Genomic DNA, 20,218 nt, shown 5'->3' with positions numbered 1-20,218 from the left:
AAATTATTAACAAAGAAAGCATTTATAGGATAAATCATAGTTGTTCTTTCATAAATAGCATAAATACCCAGTATTTATGCGACGATTTTTCATTCCAACCTCAATCTCATTCGCCACCGAAAACCGAACCAAAACAAAACAAACCCACGTGTGTTTTCACTGAAAAATCAGCAGTGTGAAAAAATGTCTAAAATCCCGAAAAAGAGGAAACCCCGACGGGAAAATGACGCGGAAGTAGATGGTGTGCCCTCTAAGGTGCCAAAAATTACTGAAAACCCAAGACGTAGTGAAACAGGAAAGAGGAAATTCAGTGTGAAAGACTTCCGGAAGAAGCTGCAAGGAGATAATTTTATATCAGGTAAGTTTTAGACTTTATTTCTCGATAAACTGCAAATTAGTCTGAGAATAATTTTCTCCTTTTAATAGATTTCCGTCATTTTGTGGAGGAAGCAAAGGAAAATCCGGGAATCATTGAGAAATACTTGGAAGCCGGTGGGCAACCCTTGGAAATTGTAACGTGTCTGGGGAAGATTGATAAGGCAGCTCTTGATCAGATTACGCACATTTTGAGTGCTCTCCAGCTCACGTTGATTGAGATTCTCTCACGAGGTGATCAGTACAGCACAGTTGCCATTGCGGGATGTAGATTCCTCCTGAACAAGCATCGCAATTGCATAGAATCATTGCTTGAGTCGCATGCAACTAATCACCGGAAAATAGCCCTAAAAGTCCTCACGGCTTGCGTGACTCTCGACTCCCGGATGGGGTTTGATGTGCTCAAGCTCTTCCGGGTGCATCTCCATGGTACGGGGTTGATGGAGCGCTTTGCAAAGCACAGGAAGGAAGAGATTGGAGATCCTGGAAGTAGCCTCCGGACGGCTTTTATTCATTTTGTCCTGGCCTACCTTGTTGCGGGGAATAGTGTGCTAATTCAGAACATCCTGGACAAGATGGAGCTCATTGTGGCCGTGCTGACGGATCTTCACTACGATACACCGGAAACAATCGTCCTGGTTCTCGGGACCCTGCGGAATTACGTCCTCAAGAAGGTTAGTGTGTCTAAAACCCAAAAATTCCACCTTTTTTCCGCGGAGATTGTCGGCAATCTTATGCAATTGTACACGTGGAAGGGTCCCAAAGCCTTCCTGGCCATGACTGCGGGAGATCATGTTGATTCCATTGTGCCAGAAGCTGAAGAAGTGGAAGTAGTTTCAGCGGCTATTCATGAATTTCTCAAGCTTCTCCTCACATCCAATAAATTCGGCATTGCCGTTCAGGTGTTGGGGCATCACAAGAAGAAGAAGAACCTCGTCCACGGGGCTGTTCTCAAGAATATTCAAACCCCATGGGACAATCCCCTGTATGAATCTCTCGTGATTCACACCCTAAAAGCTTGTCCGGAACAAGTGGAGTTCTTCCTGCGTGCTCGATCGCGTTTCTTTAACGTCCGGCAGGGAGATAAGCAGATTCTCGGGAAAAGTTTAAACTTCCTCGAGAAGCTGATAGACTTCCTCAGCCCGAAAATAATCCAGAGATTTGCCAAGGAAATTGGAATGACTCAAATGTGTACGTTAATCAAGAACATCACCCTCTATCCGGAAGTTCTCGAGGGGATTCGTGATAAAACCCTGAGAAATGTTTCTTTTGAAATTCGCGTTTTGGTCACAAAACTCCTCACCACGATGTTGTCACAGTGCAGCAACTACCTGATTAGCTTGGAGGAATGGGAGGTGTATCAGGAGTTCGAGATGAAGATCATTAAAACGGATTTGTTTGAGCATGTCCTGAGAAACTTCCCAACATTGGACGCAATTACGCATAGTTTGTACAAAACAATCGATGAGCAAAAGGATTTGGGGAGTGAGGATGTCCTGAAGCATCTCGAGGCCACTGTGGACCTCCTCTCAATTGCCGCGGAGACAATTCCCAGCTTCATTGATAAGACAACCTCCCTCATTAACTACATGCAGCTAATGGGGCCTCTGCATGCTCAGCAAGGGGCGGAGGAGCGCAAAGCAGAACATGCTAAGATTGAGCTGAAGATAATCAAACTAATCCTTGCTCTGGATCCACAAGTTGTTTCTCCGGGAACTCCCCTCTTCACGAGCATCATGACCTCCTTCCTGAATCTCCATACCTTCGGTGGAGTTGATGGGATTGAGGAAGTGCAAATCCTCCTGCGGAATATTCTCTTCAGCACAAGATTATTCGATAGTGGTCCCCTGGAGATTGATATCTGGCTAGAAGCCTTCAAAACCATCGATCCCAAAGACATTAACATTGTCCAGGAGTTTTTCATTAAGCTAATCAGCCGTGTGAAGACTAAACCGGAAGATTTTGAAGGAATCATCCTCAATAGAGCATCCGGAAGCACCGAAACAGGAGATTTAGGGAAGATTCTGCAGAAGATTGAGAAAGATGAAGCCACAGTGGGTATTATTGATGTACCCGGATTGAATTCCCTGCTTCCCATTGCTGTTCACCTGGCAGGAAAGAAGAAAGCTTCGAGGCATGTTGTTAAGTACTTGGAATCTGTTGTATTTGATCTATTCCACTACCTCCCAAATCCGGAAATTTTGCCAGGAGTTGTGGAAAAGCTTGCAGTGGGAGTTTCTGACTACATGCTGGCATTTGGAAGACAGTCCCACGTACTTCCTTGTGAATTTACCTTTCCGGAAGCCAACAAACTCGTCAAGATTATCGTGGAAACGAGAGAATTTGATGAATCCTTCTTGGAAGACGTCCAGAGCGACGGGAAGGCTTTCAATTTGATTTATTTGATAATATTCCATCACATCCACCTGCAGAAGATTTCTAAACTTGATAAGGAGACCTCATCCCTCTGCTCAAAGTACATTTGGAAGCTCCTCGATGGGATCTATCAGCGTCACATTGGTCAAACGCAGAAGAAGAGAACTATTGTTCTCGACGAGGTGGTTAAAGTGAAAATTTCCCGTGATAACCCACTAAATGAAATCCTAAAATACATCTTCTGCACCCACATTCATCTCCTGACCAACTTTGAGGAGGAACTTGAGAAGAATTCCCGCCCAACTATTGATTTCCTCACAGAAATCCTTCTGAAAGTTAAAGAATGGAACCTGGGAGGGATTTTCGAGGAACTCACTGTGAACTATCGACGAAAACTCGTTCAGCACTTCCAGAAACATCTTCCGGACGATGAGGAATTTGTGAATTTGCTTCAAACTCTTTCTCTCGATCAAGAAAACTCCCAGGAGCTGTTGGAAAGTATTATCCAGCGTCCTCAGAAGGATATCCACAGAGTCCTCGTGCTGGCTCTTGAAAGAATAACTTCCCATCCACTTCCGGGGAACGTTGTAAGGGGAATTTGTGAAATAGCAATGAATGCCTTAGCTGAAGGTATTCCGGAAGCTTCAATTAATGCTCTAAGTGATTCCCTAACGGAGTATTTGATGCAATTTCATTCATCTATTGGGGATGTTCCGGAAGATTTTTTCCACAAAATTTGCACTGGAGAAAGGCACACAAAATCCCTGACAAGACTTGCAGGGCTCCTTCTGGAGCGCAATTCGGGACTTTTTGAAACCTTCCAGAGAGATTTGGAAGATAATTTTGCGAAGAAGGAGTTAATGTATCCCCTCCTGAACGTTGTACTGGACAAAAAGGAGATCACTTTGGACCGGAAGCTTCTCCAGAGGATCTTTGGGGAGTACAAGAATGGTATAATGAAGAGTATTGAGAAGCCACTGAAGACTGGAATGATCTACCGGGAGAATGTTCGGAGTTCCATTCGTCTTGTTGAGGAATGCATGAGTGGGAAGGATTGCACGGAGTTCACGAAGAAAACTCTCAAACCTGATTCAGTGGAGACATTTCAGTGCCTCCTTATTGAGGCCATTTACCGGAAAGCCCTCGAGATCGCCCCCAGTGATGGGATTAATGTGAATTTCTACAAAAACTTCCTCAATCTCTTTACAATTCTCCTCAAGAAGGGATCACCGCAGGTTGAGAAGCTCCAGGAGATTGCAAAGATCATTACAAATTGGCCAGGAACTTGTCAGGACTTTTCATCTCTCACTGAATCTTCAATTTGGACGAATTTCAGTAGGAGTTCCCTGAAAATTGGACTTCAGGCAGAAATTGGAGAAGAATCCGGGAGTTTACTTTTAAACCTCTTGGGGAATCTTGTGGATAGAATTTATCCGGATGATGGTGGAGATGATTTCGTAAAGGAGCTCTACGAAATGACTTTCTCCCATTCAAACTTCATGGAAGTATTCCTTCAAAGGAAGAAGAGTCAATTAAAAACTGCCACAGCATTCCTTCTTCTGATGCTGGCTAAGAAGAATCCTTCAGGATTTGATAAACAACATATTCCTGTGCTCTTGGGTGCTTATGGAGCTTTGCTCTCAAAATGCGATCGGTTCATCTTGGCTCTGTTGTGTCTGTATGAGAAGAATGGAGTGGATTTTACAGACTACACCCCTCTACTGTGGGGAGAATCAGCAATAGCCCACTTTTCCTTGGAAGCTACGGAGGAGGCTCAAATTAAAGGAATTCTCGAGGAACCCAGCATGGATATGGTGATGTCGATCATTTCTCTGGACACAATGAAGTACACCCTGAGCAATTATCCCGTGTGGCGAGGACTCAATCCCACGGCAGATCTCCCAGGAACCACCAATCATCCCACAAAGACAGAAATTGAAATGACCATTGAGGGGATTTCGCCGAAAGATCCCAAATTCTCATGCCTCCTAACGAAGAAGCAGGAAACGTGGGATGATGTTTACGACCCAGCTTTCTTTATTCCCCTCCTGAGTGCAATGTTTGCCCCAGAAGTGTTCACATCGGCAATTGCAGTGGCTCAGAATGGCTTACTGGGCTTGGCATTTGAGGCACTCTCGAGCAACGATGAGGAGATGCGCCGGGCAGCTGGATTGGCATTGGTGCGCTACAAACGCCACATGGAGGGAAGAAAGTAAGTGAAACGATCAAGCTAATTAAGGTTCATTCCTGTCAATTTCATATCAAGCATTTTTATCACATTTTCTCCGCTCACGGAAAATCGCGCTAAACGCCATGCAAACCACTAAATGGGCGCTTGAGGTAGCAAATGACGAATCAGAAAAATAGTATTAGGCGGAGATTTTTAATTTATTGAAATCGTTTATTAAACTGATCCAATTTCAATCGATAGAAATATTTAGTGAATTAATTTAAATTTATTAACGTCAAAGAAATTAAATTAGTTTGAAATGTCAAACGTTAGAAATCAAAAGATTATAATTAAATCGCTAGAAATTCTGGTTTAACGTCATTCGTTCAAAAACTAAAAGTCAGACATTTGGAATTCTTCAGTTAAATTCCAGTCGTTAGAGAATTGAGTACTAAACATAAATCATTAGCAATTAAACCGTTAGAAATTCATACTTTCAAATCATTTCGTTAGAAAATCTACAGGAATATAAATATCAATTGCTTTAAACCATGAAAAGCGTCAACCCTTAAAAATTCTGAGACTTATTTTTAATCAATGGAAAACCAAAGATTTAGCTCCAATTAAATGTCAAACGTTAGAAATTAAAAGTTAAATTGTGAATTGTTTAAATTTCAATTATTGAACATCAATCGACAGAAATTCTTATATTTTATGTCAATCGTTAGAAAATTCAAGTTGTTTGAAATTCTGGCATTAAATGTCAATTGTAAGAAATTCTTGAATTAAATGTCAAATGTTAGAAATTCAAATGATAAATGTTAGTCGTTGGAAACTCTGTGATCAATTGCCAATGTTCCGAAGGTTTTAAGATTCAATGTCAATCGTTAGAAATGCTGGAGTTTTGTGTCAATTAACTTATAGATTTTTTAATGACAACATTAGAAATTCATCCATTTAATGTCAATTCTTAAATATTCGAGAAATTAAACGTAGATCGTTAAAAAAATTGGTATAAAATGAATTTCGAGATAAAACGTCAATCGTTAGGGCTTTGAAGACTAACTGTCAATTGTAAAAATATTGAGAACTGTCTATAGTTAGAAATTCTGATTCAGATATAAATTAGACGTTATTTCGGAGATTTAACATCAATTGATTAGAAATTGATTTAAATTTTAATCGTCAAAAATTCAAGGATTAACTGACAAAGGAAATTCAAAATCAAAATCCTTAATCCAAAATAACATTGAAATTTTTTTTAACCTGCTGGCCGCCAAGACCTTGGAGCTTCCTTAGAGCGCCAAGGTGGGGTCGTTGAACGACCCCAAGAAGGAAGTCGATTTTCTCATAAACTATAAAACCGGGAACTGTCGGGTTAGTGCCTATAGATTCCTTATATAGTCCTCTTGCCCCTTGCACCACAAATTCGCCACCCGGAAACACGCAGAAGAAGATATTAGGGAAAAACATTTTTCACTCATTTTTCACACTTTCTTCGTGAGAAATTTGCCACGAAGTTGACCGCAACTGCTATTTTTTTTCACTACTTCCCCACATTCCCCTCACTTCCCGCACCGTGATAAATGGCAATATTTCTCGAATATTCTTTATTGTTTTGCACATTTATATGCTTCTAATTATGTTTTATGTTGTTTATGTTACTTATTCGCGATAATTCTGACACTGAGATGGTAAAGTGAGAAAGTAAACACAAACCTTCAACCATATGATTTATGATGTGACTAACTTCATTCTAAGAAATTTTCCGCAGCATGGCCGTTACACCAATTTTTGAATTCCCTTCTTCTACATTTTCCTTAATAACTTTTCTTGTGGTGGACGGATTGAGCTGAAATTTTTACACAACCTCCTCAGATAACCAAAGAACTTATTTCCAAAAGATGGGAATGGTATCTTTTATATTTATTAAGTTATAGCACGAAATATAGGGCTGGGGTCGTTCAACGACCCCGCTTGGCGGCCTAGAGGTTAAATCAAATTAAAATTCCATCATTTGCTGTTGCAAGCGTCGATCATGGATCAATAGATGAATGTATTTTCCACCTTTTGCGAACATTTAATAGAAATTGCAAGATCATTTACAATGTTATACCTTCGTGTTGAGATAAATTTCTTATCTCTCTCACTTGTTGGTACAGCAAAGTGTTGAAAGAAGAAATTGGAGCGATTTTTTCTTTGCGGTAATATCGCGATCAAATTTCCATACTAATTGTGCAAATTTCTTTGCCAATGTTGCGATGGAAAATTGGCCGGTTAAAAGGCCTTAAATGTATTGTCACACATGGTGTTCAGGTGGCTAATTGAGGGGTTGTTGTTTGGGTTCTCATTAACAGGGAGTTCCTCGATCGCAATGTGTGGTTCCACTTTTACGGTGGTGTCCAAAATGGACTTGGAGCCCTGGGGAAGGTGATGGACACCGTGTGCCCGAGGCTTCCGCACGTGAGCGCCAATTTCCTCGCAAAAGCCTCCATTGTACTAACCACACCACTGGCGCAGCTGTACAAGCCCATTGCGGACTACATTCTGAGCAAGGAGACGTACAATTTGGCCGTGGTGCCCAATTTCAATTTCATGTTCCTCTCGGCGGATGTTGATCACCATGGGCATCGGGAATTCCTGCTGGGTGTCATTGCGGATGGTGTGAAGTGTGAGGAGGATTTTGACGTGTTGGACCTGAGTGGGGCACTTGAGACACTAATGGTGTTCTTTAGTTGCCCATTTGCCACAATTGACACCAATTTGCGCATCCTCGGTGTGATTAATACCATCGCACGCATCCCCAAATGCGCAGCGATGCTGATGGATAAGTACGCCATTGTAGCGTGGCTTTGTGGGATCATTGGTAACCTCGAGACTTTCTACTACGACACAATCGATGCGATTGTCCACATTATTGTGAATTTGTGTTATTCCATGGACTTTCTTGGCGATCGCACTGATGATTGTACGGGTGATCGCGTCAAAATATGCCATATGGCACTGAAGATGGTGAAATTTCTCTCAGCACGTATGCCCATGGCGGTGCTGGGCAAGTTCATTGGTGTCCTCAATAGAACCTCCCATGGGCAGTATCATCTAATGCCGGAAGGTGATTTAGATCACATGATTGAATGCGCAAAGCCCATGATTGCGGAAGAGATCGCAGCAATTGAGCGAATTCGGGAGAATGGTGCAGCATACGCAGAAAGTGGTGGACAATACGCAGGGAGATTGGTGGGCATCGATGCAGAGCACAGAGTGGGTCTAATTAATCTTCGCGAGTACGTGATCAATTGGACAAGTAATCGTGCGATCGCATATTGAGGGATTGAGTGCAAAAGTGTAGCACTGTGTACATAGTTTTAAACGTGCCAGGGAGAGACGATGTTTACCTTTCCGGTTTTAATTTAACTCTTTTTAATTCGTTTCTCTCCCCTAATCGAGCATTACAATGAACTCGCTGTTAAACAAATTAATACACTGCACAAGATTGCACGGAGACGAAAAAGGGGGTTTAGGGAGCATAGAAGAGACAATGATGAAAAGTGGTGGAAGAACAAAAAAGACCAACAGTGATCGTGGCAAATGAATGTGTGGAAGAGGAAAGGAATGATCGCAGAGGAAATGGGCGTGAAGAGGATTACCAACACCATACACACAGCCAGGTATTCAAAATAACTTATTTTCTTTCTCATTCCCACCTGCCCATGAATACTACATACAGGTGTTTTGAAAAGTTTTGTAAAAAATCATTTTTTATGGACATATTTCTTTAAGTATTAAATAATCGTATTTTGTTAATTTTTTTTTGTAAGATTTTGGGCGTTTTCTCGCAGTTTGCGCGTTTTTCTCGCAGTTTACGCGTTTTTCTTGCAGTTATTGCGATTTCTTGCAGTTTATGCGATCTTTTCTTGCAGTTTACGCGTTTTTGTAGCAAATTATGCGTTTCTATCGTATTATTCACGTCTTTTTCGCATTTTTATTGATTTTGTAGAATTTTAAGAATTTTTATCACTGCTTAGTAATCGAAATTACATTTTAGAGTAATTTTTATTATCTTTAAGTTTAAGTCTTTCTTAAGTTAAATAAGAAATTAGAATAAAATCAACAAATAGGTAATATTTAATTCCGTTTAATAAACATAATTTTATGACGGAAATTATATAAGTGAATGGAACCCTTAGAATCATTAATCATACAGAAATTTTGGTAATTGATATGAAATATGTAATATAAGAGATTATGGACAAAAAATACTCCAAAAAAAGAAAACTAAAATCCAGAAAAAAATAATGTGAACCGTGAGACTCGAACTCGTAACTTCTGCGTGAAACAATGCGCTCTAACCGATTGTACTAAAATATTCCTTATAAAAATTGTTAAGGAACAACGACATAGAGGAAAATGTTTGAAGTTATTTTAAAAAAATCACATTTTTAAACGTTTTATAAGTTAACAATATTTTAAAATTAGTTTGTATTTCACTCAAAGCTCTTTTAAAAATTAAAAATTCTTATTAAACATAAAATTAACATAACTTCTTGAACCACCATATTGGGTATAGAAAGTCTCCTCTCTCTGTGTATTTTCTGTTGCACAAAACTGGTTTTAATGTTGGCGCTCTCGCGTACTCCACAGACCGTCGAAGGCATCATCGCAGCAGCAGTTGGCAATGAGCAACAGTACGAAGCGGGAGGTGCTGCGTGGTCTCTTGGATGAAGCGTGAGTGTGTTTGGGTGGTTGTGTGGTGAAGTGATCGCGGGATATCAGCAACATTCCATCAGCAAATAAGTAAAATGGCGTCGCAACAACTGGCGTGATATTTCTTTAATGAAAAATCCCAATACAAATTGACATTGATCGTGAATTTTAGTTGTGTTCCATTGGAATGACCAAATAGGTGCATTTTAGAAGGGGCAAAAGAACTCCATGGGATCGCGATGCTTCTAATAGAAGTGGACTCTCTGTCTCTCTCATTGGGGGTTTTGTGTGTTGAATAAAACATGCGAGTTGTGTGTCTTCTATAAATGAAATATGACTCCATGTACACGATCGACAAATACGATCACATCCTCTTCACAAAAGTGATCGCGCGGGACGTGATTGGAAGAGAGCAAGGTACACAATTTTCGTAGAAAAATACCAGCGTGATCACTATTTAATTGAAAATATTGTTATTTCATCTGTTAGTTATAAAAGACGGGGGAGAGTTGGCGAATCGTTTGATCTCTGTACGATCATTTGGTAGAGAAAGACATAAGAGAGTTTGTTGTGGTGATCGTACGGTCGGCGACCTCGCTCTTTGGATAGAATATTCATGTGGAGTGATCGTTTTTGGGATTAGGAAGTAAATAAAACTAAAAGAAAGAAAAAAGTGATGAAAGTGAACTCTCGAGTGATCTTTTCGTTTTGTGTTTGATGGATAAAATTCTCTTCTGCACAAGATTCTTATTTCAACTTGAAAAAAAAGGGACAAAATAGTCGCAGAAAGACAAGGTGAGCAACGATCGCGATCTTCAAGAGTGATCGTGCGAGGTGTGAAGTTGTATGGAAATTTTTCAATACACATGAAAAGAGTTGAGCGCAAAAAGTGAGTGATCGTGATCGTTTTGTGGAGTTGGGCTTATAAGAAAGGAAAATAAGAAAGAAGATAAAAAAAAACCTTCTGTGAGGATTAATTTATACATCGAAAAAGCAAGAAAGAGAGCAAGAAGATCGTGTTGCCTACACACTCCACCGGATTAATTCGACGCATTCTTCGGGGACTGTGGGGATCGTTTTTTTTATCATCACCACCAAACACCTATTGATGCGAAGAGAGCCTACCTGTCTTATGTAGGGCACAGGTAAATATTTACACAAAAATTCTCCACAACTATTTCTCCTCGCACGATGCTATCGAATTGATTTTTCCATTCTTACCCTGTCAAACTGATCATCTTCGATGTTTTTAGAGCTATTGTGTGAATTTTTTTTCTGCTCACAATCTTTTATTTTACAATACTTACATGTCATGGATTTGAAGAAGAAAAAAATGTCTCACGATTCTTCTTTTTATTTCGCACGCGCTCACGAAGATCTTCTTTCACGATGCTGCCACAACTAAGAAAGATATCATAAACTTGCATGATTTTTTCTTTTGTAATTTGAGATTGTATCAATTAGCTCCTCTAAAGATGTTTTTGAGCATTTTATTAATATTTTTGCCAATAAATCTGCAGCAGATAAGCTTCATACAGAAGCTTAAGTGTTTATAAAAGACCGAATTTATCTCTCAATCTATCTTTAATCGTTTTATATGAAAATGTTTTATTTGAGAATTAGTAAATTAGCAATAATTTAAATAATAGTCGTTGTAAAAGGAGACTATGCACCACATGCGGATTTATATTACACCCATTACACCAAGATACAACAAATTTTACATTATTATAATAAAAGCTTTGAAAAAAATCATTAAGATTTCATCATTGAAGAAATGTTGAGTATTAATAAAATTTAGCATAAAAAAAAACTCAAAAAAGTTCTATAAAAATAATTTATTCCTCCATAAAGCATATGCCTTTAGTTCAACCCAAAATGTACTGGTGCATATGCTTTGTGCTCAGAATATTATGACAATAAGCCTAAAAATCAAAAATTCTATCAAAATGATGTTTTCCTCCATAAAGCATATGCCTTTAGTGAAGCCCCAAAGAGCACTGATGCATAAGCTCTATGAAACACCTTGATTTTCGAAAAATAAATAATCAAAAATTATATTCTCAATCGTGGTGAGAAGAGAGAATGAATGAAGAAAAAAATGCGCAAGATCGCGAACGAGGCGTGGAGTAGAAGTTCCGCGAAAGTGGATTTTTCTCTGGCGAGAATCGTGGCAAATTAATAATTTAACTTTTGCCTCTAAGTAGAATAAATACGTGACCGTGCCTTGGAGCATGGGAGATTACTTATTAAAATATATTGTGCAATGGTAAACCGTCTCATTTGCTGCTTTAAAAATTGTGATTGCCTCCTTTTCTGTCGGGTTATTCGTGGAATTTGTCCATTAGGAATAGTTTTTTGTTTCTTTCTTTTATTCTATTGCTATTCTTTGTATCTGCTTACTCTTTGAAAGTTGATAATGTTATTTGAGAAAAAGAATCAAAACGTCGATGGAATAGGCAAAATGTTCTATATTGTCTCCAAAATAATAGAATTAAAAGGAGAATCAATTTAAAAAAAATTTAGAGCTTTTCACGCAACAATTTCCTATTAAAATTTCCTTTAAAATTGTTTAAGAAATGCATTTGAGATTGCTTTTAATTTCCCTAATATCCCTGTCTAATAGGAAAACATTAAGTTGCAATGTTTGATGTCTTTTTTCCCTCATTCGCTACTTCCTCAATCGTTTACTCTACAAAATGCTCACAGTGAGCGTCAACACTGCTGTATATTGCACGTCCAAAATGATCGATTTGTGGAGGCTTAATTGCATCGCCATGTGGAAGATAATTTGCTCCCTTTTTCTCCACTCTATGCCATTTTCTTCATAAATATGCTGAACTTTTCTCATTTCAATCTCATTTCACCGACAATTTCTTTGAAAGCATTTTAGATGCCTTAAAAAACTCGTTTACCCGGAGTGAGGGGCAAAAAAAATCCAAAGTCGGTCTTATGACTCTTTAGGCGTCCTTTTGAAAGAAAAATTCCTAACCTCAAATTATTCTTTCATGAAGTTCCGTAAGTTCCATTGACTTCAACGAGATTCCACTGGAAAAAAATGCCCATATAATTAATTTTTGCCCATTGAAAGTACACCAAATTGATATTGAAGAAAATATTCTCGCAAGTTTAGACAACATGCTGATGCCGGCTTCTTTCGCGCTGCGTTGATTTTATCGTATTCCATTATAAATTGAAGCTATCCCATTGATTTGTGGTTCTCCATTAAGAAATCTCTTTCTCGGGGTTTGTATTTCATGAAAACATTTTCCTTCGTGTGTGTTGGAGTTTTACCTTTTTGTTGAATGGCTTCTTTGGAATTTTTTTTGTTCTTTTTGGAGGTTTGTGGTGGTAATTTGAGAATTTCCGCCAGTATTCTGCCTCCCACATTGCTAAAAGTGTCTTTTTTGTCAGCAGGTCAAAATGGGTCAATCGCGAGAAGGTCAATGTTTTGAGAATATATATTTCATGCTCAGGTTTCTTCGTGAAGGGGAAAAGGAATTCTTCAATTTTGATTTTTTTAGAGAAACTCATAGAAAGAATTTTTTAAATCCGTTAAGATTCGGTTTTTCTTTAGAGTCAAATAATTCCAGAAAATGAAAATAATTTTTCTTCGTGCGTTGAGGTTTATGTTGGAAAAACTAATCAAAGCTTCGTGAAACGATTAAATTACAAAATTTAACTGTCACGAAAAACAATTTCTTGCCCTTCAGTTTAAATTTAAAAATTTAACGGAAATATTGTTTTCACGCAAACATATTTTTTAATAACTAAACGACAACTTATAGTTAAAAATTTATGCTCCACCGAGGAAATAATTATGTTTTATTTGAACTAAAATCCGAAACGAACAATTTGAAATATGTGCAAAAGAAGTTTCTTTGCGCAAATAATATTTCGCATGTCACCAATAAAAATTTTCTGCGCAACGATCAACGTAAAATCCAGCAAAAAGTAATACATACTTTCACTCCACGATAAATCTTCTTTATAGAAGTTTATTTGCCTCAAATGGTGGCTCAGCAAGAAGGTTCATATTATATAGTTTACGTCAGAAGACCCCCCTGGGGTTTTTCAGAAAGTTCCCCGATGATGGTATTGAGGAGAGCAAAGTAGGACCATGATGCACTGAGAAGTGTTGAGAAGCTGCTTAGAGAAATTTCCCAGAATTTCATTGCAATTAATTTTTCGGCCTTCTGACTGCGTTGCATGATGCACAGGATCATTTTACGGAATTTTTGCGTTGATGCGTACCAAGAGCAATTGTAGGCTGCCTCACTTAAGCTGTAGCTCTGAAAAATAAATCAAAAGAAAATCAAGGAAAGGATCGTTTGAGTCTTGAGAACATTTTTTTTGGGGGAAGTTCCTTACATTCTCCAGCAATTCCTGCCCATACCAGCAGAGGAGAAATATCTGTGACATGAGTGTGGCAAACATAATCATGAATTTAGTCTTCCCAGCACTTTCCTGGATCATAAAGAAGAACCCAACAATGCACATATTGAATGTGCTGCAGGAGAAATTGAAGAAGATTGTATTGGTGAAGATGTAGGCAATCTTGTAACGAATCCCAATAAGTAGCTGATGCCTTTCAATGCACTTCATCAGAGTTACTTCATTCCTCATGTTATCTTCCAATGTTTCACTACCGTCAGTTTTGATATTCTTCACAGAAGCCGAAATCTCTTCTTGTAGGAGTTTGTAGTGCATACTTAGGTGCGAAAGTAGGATACAGAAGAGGACGTCAAAACAAATTGATGAAGCACTTCCAACGTGAGATCCGTAGAAGAGGTAGATGTAGGTGAAGGGATAGATTTTGGGATTGAATTCGTCATACGGAAACCACGCACTGAAGGGTAGCAAGAGCTTAGCATTACCACCCGTGAGGTATTCAATGAGCATTATGAAGAGTGGTGTGGAGTTTACGGTGAGGAAACAACTAATGGACAGGTATGCATACCTTGTCATCCAAATTGTATTTCTCATCATGTACCTCTCAACGATATCCTTCTCATTCACCGTGTTAACTTTACTCGGCCACAGACGTTCGAATTCCTGCAGAATTGCCGCCAAATTGTTGCGATTCTTGACAATGTCCAACATCTTGGCCATTGCAACGGCAAAATACGAACCAACAACAATTTGAGACAATACTTCCCAGATATTGAAGACTTCTGACGTAGTCAGGTACATCCGTAGAAGCGTCCCGATTGTCATGAGTACTCCCCATGAGTAGAGAACGATGAAAAAGGCATTTCGACGGAGTTTATCCAAGAATTTCGCTTTACTAAATTCATTGCACGGTGGATATCCTGTTAAGACCAAAAAGACGAAGAATTTTTAAAAATTCTATTGAGAAATTTTATTTTTTAATAAGTTAATCACCAATCGTGAGATAGATGACATTGATGAATGAGATTGTCTTCTTGAAATTTAATTTTTCGATATCCATGCCGAGAATTGGACCAAAATTGAACCAGAATTTAACGCTCCGTATTTCCTGATGACCACAACTGATTGTCCTTATTCAATTCTTTTGCCTTATATAGGTAACTCAAATATTTTTTCAATAGGTCAAATGTAAGCATTGCTAGGTATTGAATGAAATAGAAAAATTATCAGGTCGCTGGGTGTGGTATGGCCGTTTAATAAATCACAAAATTATTCTATGAAATACAGGATAAAAGATATCCGGTTTACGGAGTTATTTTAAAGATTGTAAATCAGGGAGAATTTTCTTTAAAGTTTTAAGAATTGTGAGTAATTTTTAATGACTCCGTAGAGTGTGAGGAATTGCTAAATCATTATATTGACTGCCACTCCGATTTAGCAATTCCTTAAAGTTTTAAAATAATAATTTTAAAATACTTTTGTAGGCCTGATGAAGTCCTCTCAATGCCCGAAACGTCACAATAAATAAATCCGCTAAAATAAAACAAAATAATACTTATTTTGATTCACAATTTTCTATTTCTTTTTTCGTAGGTATTGAGGGTATTTAGAACTAGCTCTAATCAAAGATTTTAGCTGATAAGCTTATATTTCAGCTTCCAATAAACTTTAAAGGAAAAGTTAGTGACACAATTATTAAAGCTCTCTGTTTGTATTTAAAATGCTTCAGGTTTCAGTATAGAACCAGCATTTGAACAATTTTATATGAACTTTTTTGCGTAACAATGCCCTTACATTGTGGAGCATCCCGAAAGCTCCTTACTAAAATTTCTCAAGAGATTCTCCAAAATAATTTTCAGAAATTTCTTCATTTGACAGACATTTCTTCTTTCTAGACCCTATAACAACAAAAATTGAATCATTTTGTAGTTCAAAACCTACAATTATAAGTATAATCGTGCGAAGACACATTTGTACCGCAACCTTTTGGTTGGGAATTAATTGAGGCATCGATGGCACACTCCTTGTGTTGGTTATTAATCATATGTTTATGCGGTAAAAAGCATCTCTGATTGAAGCCAACGTGCTAATTTCAATTAGAATTAATTGTTATGCCGGCGTTTTTATGACGCACCCATGACACGCGGGCCACAAATCAATAAATCCATTTGAGACGATCGTTTTGGTCGAAAGCTCCGCGAAGGTTGGTCTTTTTATGGATGCTTGTGGTGTGGATGAGGTTTGAAAGAAAAAAAACGACTTTTAACAGAGATTGATTGCTATTGATTTGAACTGGCTCTGTTTGCTCCACATTGGGCAATTTTCACCTGACAAACTCAAACAAAGAGCTCATTTTGCAGTTTTAGAAATTGTAAATTTATTTAGGGGAGAATGTACCAAAGTTGGCCAGCCTTTCTTAAGTTATGGAGTTTTCTAAATTATTTGAATAAGAATTATTCTAACTAATTCTTTCTCCATGAATAAGCAGATGTTTTTTATAAGATCTTTTCATTAACTTTTCGTTTAAAAATAAACTGATTTTCATTAACTAATTGCAAAAAATTGGTTAAATCAGACAAACTAATCCGATTTTAATAAAACTCTACCTAACTAACTAACCTAAAACTAGCTAATTTATTCATAGAACTTTAGTTAAAGAAAACATATCCCTTATATGAGCATTTAATTTATTATTTAAAGTTTATTCACAACATTTCTCTTCCTTAGTCATAAATGAGGTAAAATAATTAATAGGGTGTGTCGAAAAATGAAAATTTCGGAAATTTAAAAACGTCGGGTGTGGAAAAGTTGTGGATGGAATAGTCATTTCCAAAAATACTTTTCCCGCGAAAAAATTTTGATGTTTAGCTCGGTAAATCCGCGATTGAAATTCGCGGGTTCGCGGATTATGACATTTTTTCGCGTTTTTTGCATTTTTGAGCGTAATTCTTTACCGATTTCAACAAACTTGGTATCATATGAAAGATAATTAAATTTCTAACAACTTTGTCTAATACACCAAGTTAAAGTTTTTAATATTTTGGCTGCCATCTTGAAAAAAGTGAAAAATTGGGCTAAAAATGGTTAATTTTTGCCTTTTACCTTGTTTTTTGATTAATATTGCCTCAAAATAAATAAAATAGTTATATAATGGATTAAAATATATTATTAACAAATAAATATAGTATATAAAATATATTTTTTAAGAAAATAACCTAAAACACACTCCAAAAAAGTTTCTTTCAGAGTTCATAATTCGTCGTTTTTTACATCTCTGAAGTCTTCTCTAAGCAGCATATCCTTTTTAACGTTTTATTCAATCAGCATTGACTATTATTGTTGTGTCCTTTACAAACATATTAACAGTAAACAATACGAATATTTTAGATCGAGTCCTATTCAATACTTAAAAACTCTTCTAGAGAAAATTACTTTATAATACGTTGTGACGTTAACATGGAAAATTTTCCGCTAATCTTATATTTCTGAGGATTTAAGTACAATTAGATAATGCAAAAAACATTAAATATTGTGCAGCAAAGGAAGTTTATCTATAATAATATTTGATGTTACACGATAGACCCTGAGAAGATCGGAAACAGTTTTATAAAAATGATTGAGATCTTAGATGGCAAAGAAAATCATGTTTGCGTTTAGTGATGTAAAGAATGCATTGGATATATTCTCATATAAACTTACATAGAATCTATTAATAAGCTGGCTGATTCTACCAACAGAGAAGACACTACGACAAAATGAGTTCTGGTAGTTCGATTGTGGAATAAATTCAAAGAGAAAACAATAAAAAGTGAAGTCCACATTTCATTGATATCACAAGTTTACTTATTTTGAAAACAGTTTTGTTTAAGGATTTCCATGGAACAGTCAAGATGTCCTAAAGATATCTCAGAAGAGTAAAATAACATTTAGAAAGACAAATTTGCTATATTAAGCTATATTGATTCCCACAAATGATATCACGAAGAAGAACAGAGAAAAAAATGATGTGTAGTATGATTTTTTAAAGGACAATGCAGTTAAATAACCATACAGCACTTGATCTGGGGAAATTAGACAACTAACGATCTGTACAAAATGCTCATTGGGATATCAAGCAATGAAGTATGAATATATAAAATGAGACCAGTCAGTTTTATGAAAAATAAAAATTAAAATTCAAAAGACAAGTTATTTAACAATGGCTGAGAAAGTTGACATTATGCACCTTGTTAGATTCTTTTGCAAGTTTCTTTTTAAGTCAAAATAAATAAATAAATATTATAAATAAACAGTTAAAAAGAACCGAAAAATAGTGCAGAGACAAAAGATATAGAATGCCGCAAACAATCAATGTCTTAAATATAATGAATAGTTTATCGTAAGCAAAGGAACAATTTCAAAGTCAAGTCATGGTATTTTTTAAAGAAAATTCGATCTAAAATATTCGTATTGTTTACTGTTAATATGTATGTAAAGGACACAACAATAATAGTCAATGCTGATTGAATAAAACGTTAAAAAGGATATGCTGCTTAGAGAAGACTTCAGAGATGTAAAAAACGACGAATTATGAACTCTGAAAGAAACTTTTTTGGAGTGTGTTTTAGGTTATTTTCTTAAAAAATATATTTTATATACTATATTTATTTGTTAATAATATATTTTAATCCATTATATAACTATTTTATTTATTTTGAGGCAATATTAATCAAAAAACAAGGTAAAAGGCAAAAATTAACCATTTTTAGCCCAATTTTTCACTTTTTTCAAGATGGCGGCCAAAATATTAAAAACTTTAACTTGGTGTATTAGACAAAGTTGTTAGAAATTTAATTATCTTTCATATGATACCAAGTTTGTTGAAATCGGTAAAGAATTACGCTCAAAAATGCAAAAAACGCGAAAAAATGTCATAATCCGCGAACCCGCGAATTTCAATCGCGGATTTACCGAGCTAAACATCAAAATTTTTTCGCGGGAAAAGTATTTTTGGAAATGACTATTCCATCCACAACTTTTCCACACCCGACGTTTTTAAATTTCCGAAATTTTCATTTTTCGACACACCCTAATAATTAAACTATTACGTGTGGTCGATTTTGGAACATCCTTCTCTATGCAATGCTATTTTAGTTTCTTCAGCAGAGGACACCATTGAGCGTGAAGAAAAAAATATTCATGTTTCATCATAAAAAAGCTGCAATATGAGCCCGTATCGTCCGTATATTTTTTCTTTTAATTGCAAAATCACATAAAAACTCACCATGAAAAAATGTAGGTGATGGTTGAAATTGTGAAAAGAATTTAATGTATTAATTTTCACAATCTATAGGTATATTTAAAATAAAATGTTTTATTTGCACAATTAAATTTGTAGCTGATCTCTTGGAAAAATGATCCCACTTTCATTCAACCTACCTAATCAAATTTGTTCAATATAATTTTGCCCGCATTAATTGTGCTTAAAAACAACCTTTTAAGGTGCTTAACTCCATCAATCTTCGTTGCGAATCAATGAATATTTAAATAGCTATTATAGATACCCAAATTATGGATGATTTTTCGCATTTTCTCTTGTAATTCCGTTCAATGCACCATTTGGGTTTGAAACTCTCAAATTGCACTACATCGAAGTGGAATTTTGCTGATCCACATTGAGTGCAAAGGAGATAACGCACGTCAATGGAAATAAACAACTACCATTTATGCTTTGTACTTTCCCAAATGCGCATTTCCAATCCACCGAAATCTCAACTTCTCACTGAATTTATTCCAATTACACGATGAAGAAACCCTCAATTAACAGAAGCAACTATATGGTGTGTCTTTTTGCGCTTTAATTAAGGAATTTCTTGGGAAACTGATGACTTAAGTAACACCTTTCGTTTCATTTATATAATTACAATCTGTAATGCATAGGGAATAGGAAGTACCTTTTTTTCTGTATGGAGGAACCTACAGATTGGATTTTTTATGCGATGACTATTTTCTTTAATTGGCTTCGTACGGAAGTATAGAATTCTTTTAGAATTTTATCCAGAATAAGAATTAGAAGTTCTTTGAGATGAATTATTATAGATTTAAAAAAAAAGAATTCGATTCTACTTTTGTCTATCAATTTTTTGCATTAGAAATAAAATTTATTTAAAAACTCTTTTCAAAAGTTCAAAAAAAAAACAAATTTTTGACGAGAAATGAAAT

At 36.5% G+C, this 20,218-nt stretch overlaps 2 protein-coding genes across 3 annotated transcripts; one reads left to right on the top strand and one right to left on the bottom strand.

Annotated features, from left to right (window-relative positions):
* Positions 1-123: 123 nt before the first annotated feature.
* Positions 124-10,618, top strand: LOC129795827 (nucleolar pre-ribosomal-associated protein 1). 2 transcript variants are annotated; one of them, XM_055837319.1, is made up of 5 exons: positions 126-358; positions 427-4,963; positions 7,279-8,589; positions 9,563-10,042; positions 10,115-10,618. In XM_055837319.1, exons 1-3 carry the CDS (start codon positions 184-186, stop codon positions 8,246-8,248), a joined length of 5,682 nt encoding a protein of 1,893 aa, XP_055693294.1. In that variant the 5' UTR covers positions 126-183; the 3' UTR covers positions 8,249-8,589; positions 9,563-10,042; positions 10,115-10,618. The 2 variants fall into 2 exon arrangements, with proteins under 2 accessions (XP_055693293.1, XP_055693294.1); XM_055837318.1 differs by having other exon boundaries at positions 124-358; positions 9,563-10,618.
* Positions 10,619-12,538: 1,920 nt separating this feature from the next.
* Positions 12,539-16,137, bottom strand: LOC129795829 (odorant receptor 4-like). Its single transcript, XM_055837320.1, has one exon. It carries the CDS (start codon positions 14,840-14,842, stop codon positions 13,901-13,903), a length of 942 nt encoding a protein of 313 aa, XP_055693295.1. The 5' UTR covers positions 14,843-16,137; the 3' UTR covers positions 12,539-13,900.
* Positions 16,138-20,218: the final 4,081 nt, after the last annotated feature.

The sequence above is a fragment of the Lutzomyia longipalpis genome, chromosome 4 (genome assembly GCF_024334085.1).
Source record: "Lutzomyia longipalpis isolate SR_M1_2022 chromosome 4, ASM2433408v1".
Classification (NCBI taxonomy): domain Eukaryota; kingdom Metazoa; phylum Arthropoda; class Insecta; order Diptera; family Psychodidae; genus Lutzomyia; species Lutzomyia longipalpis.
Note: the sequence above shows the minus strand (reverse complement) of the source record. Positions and strands in the feature narration are given on the sequence as shown.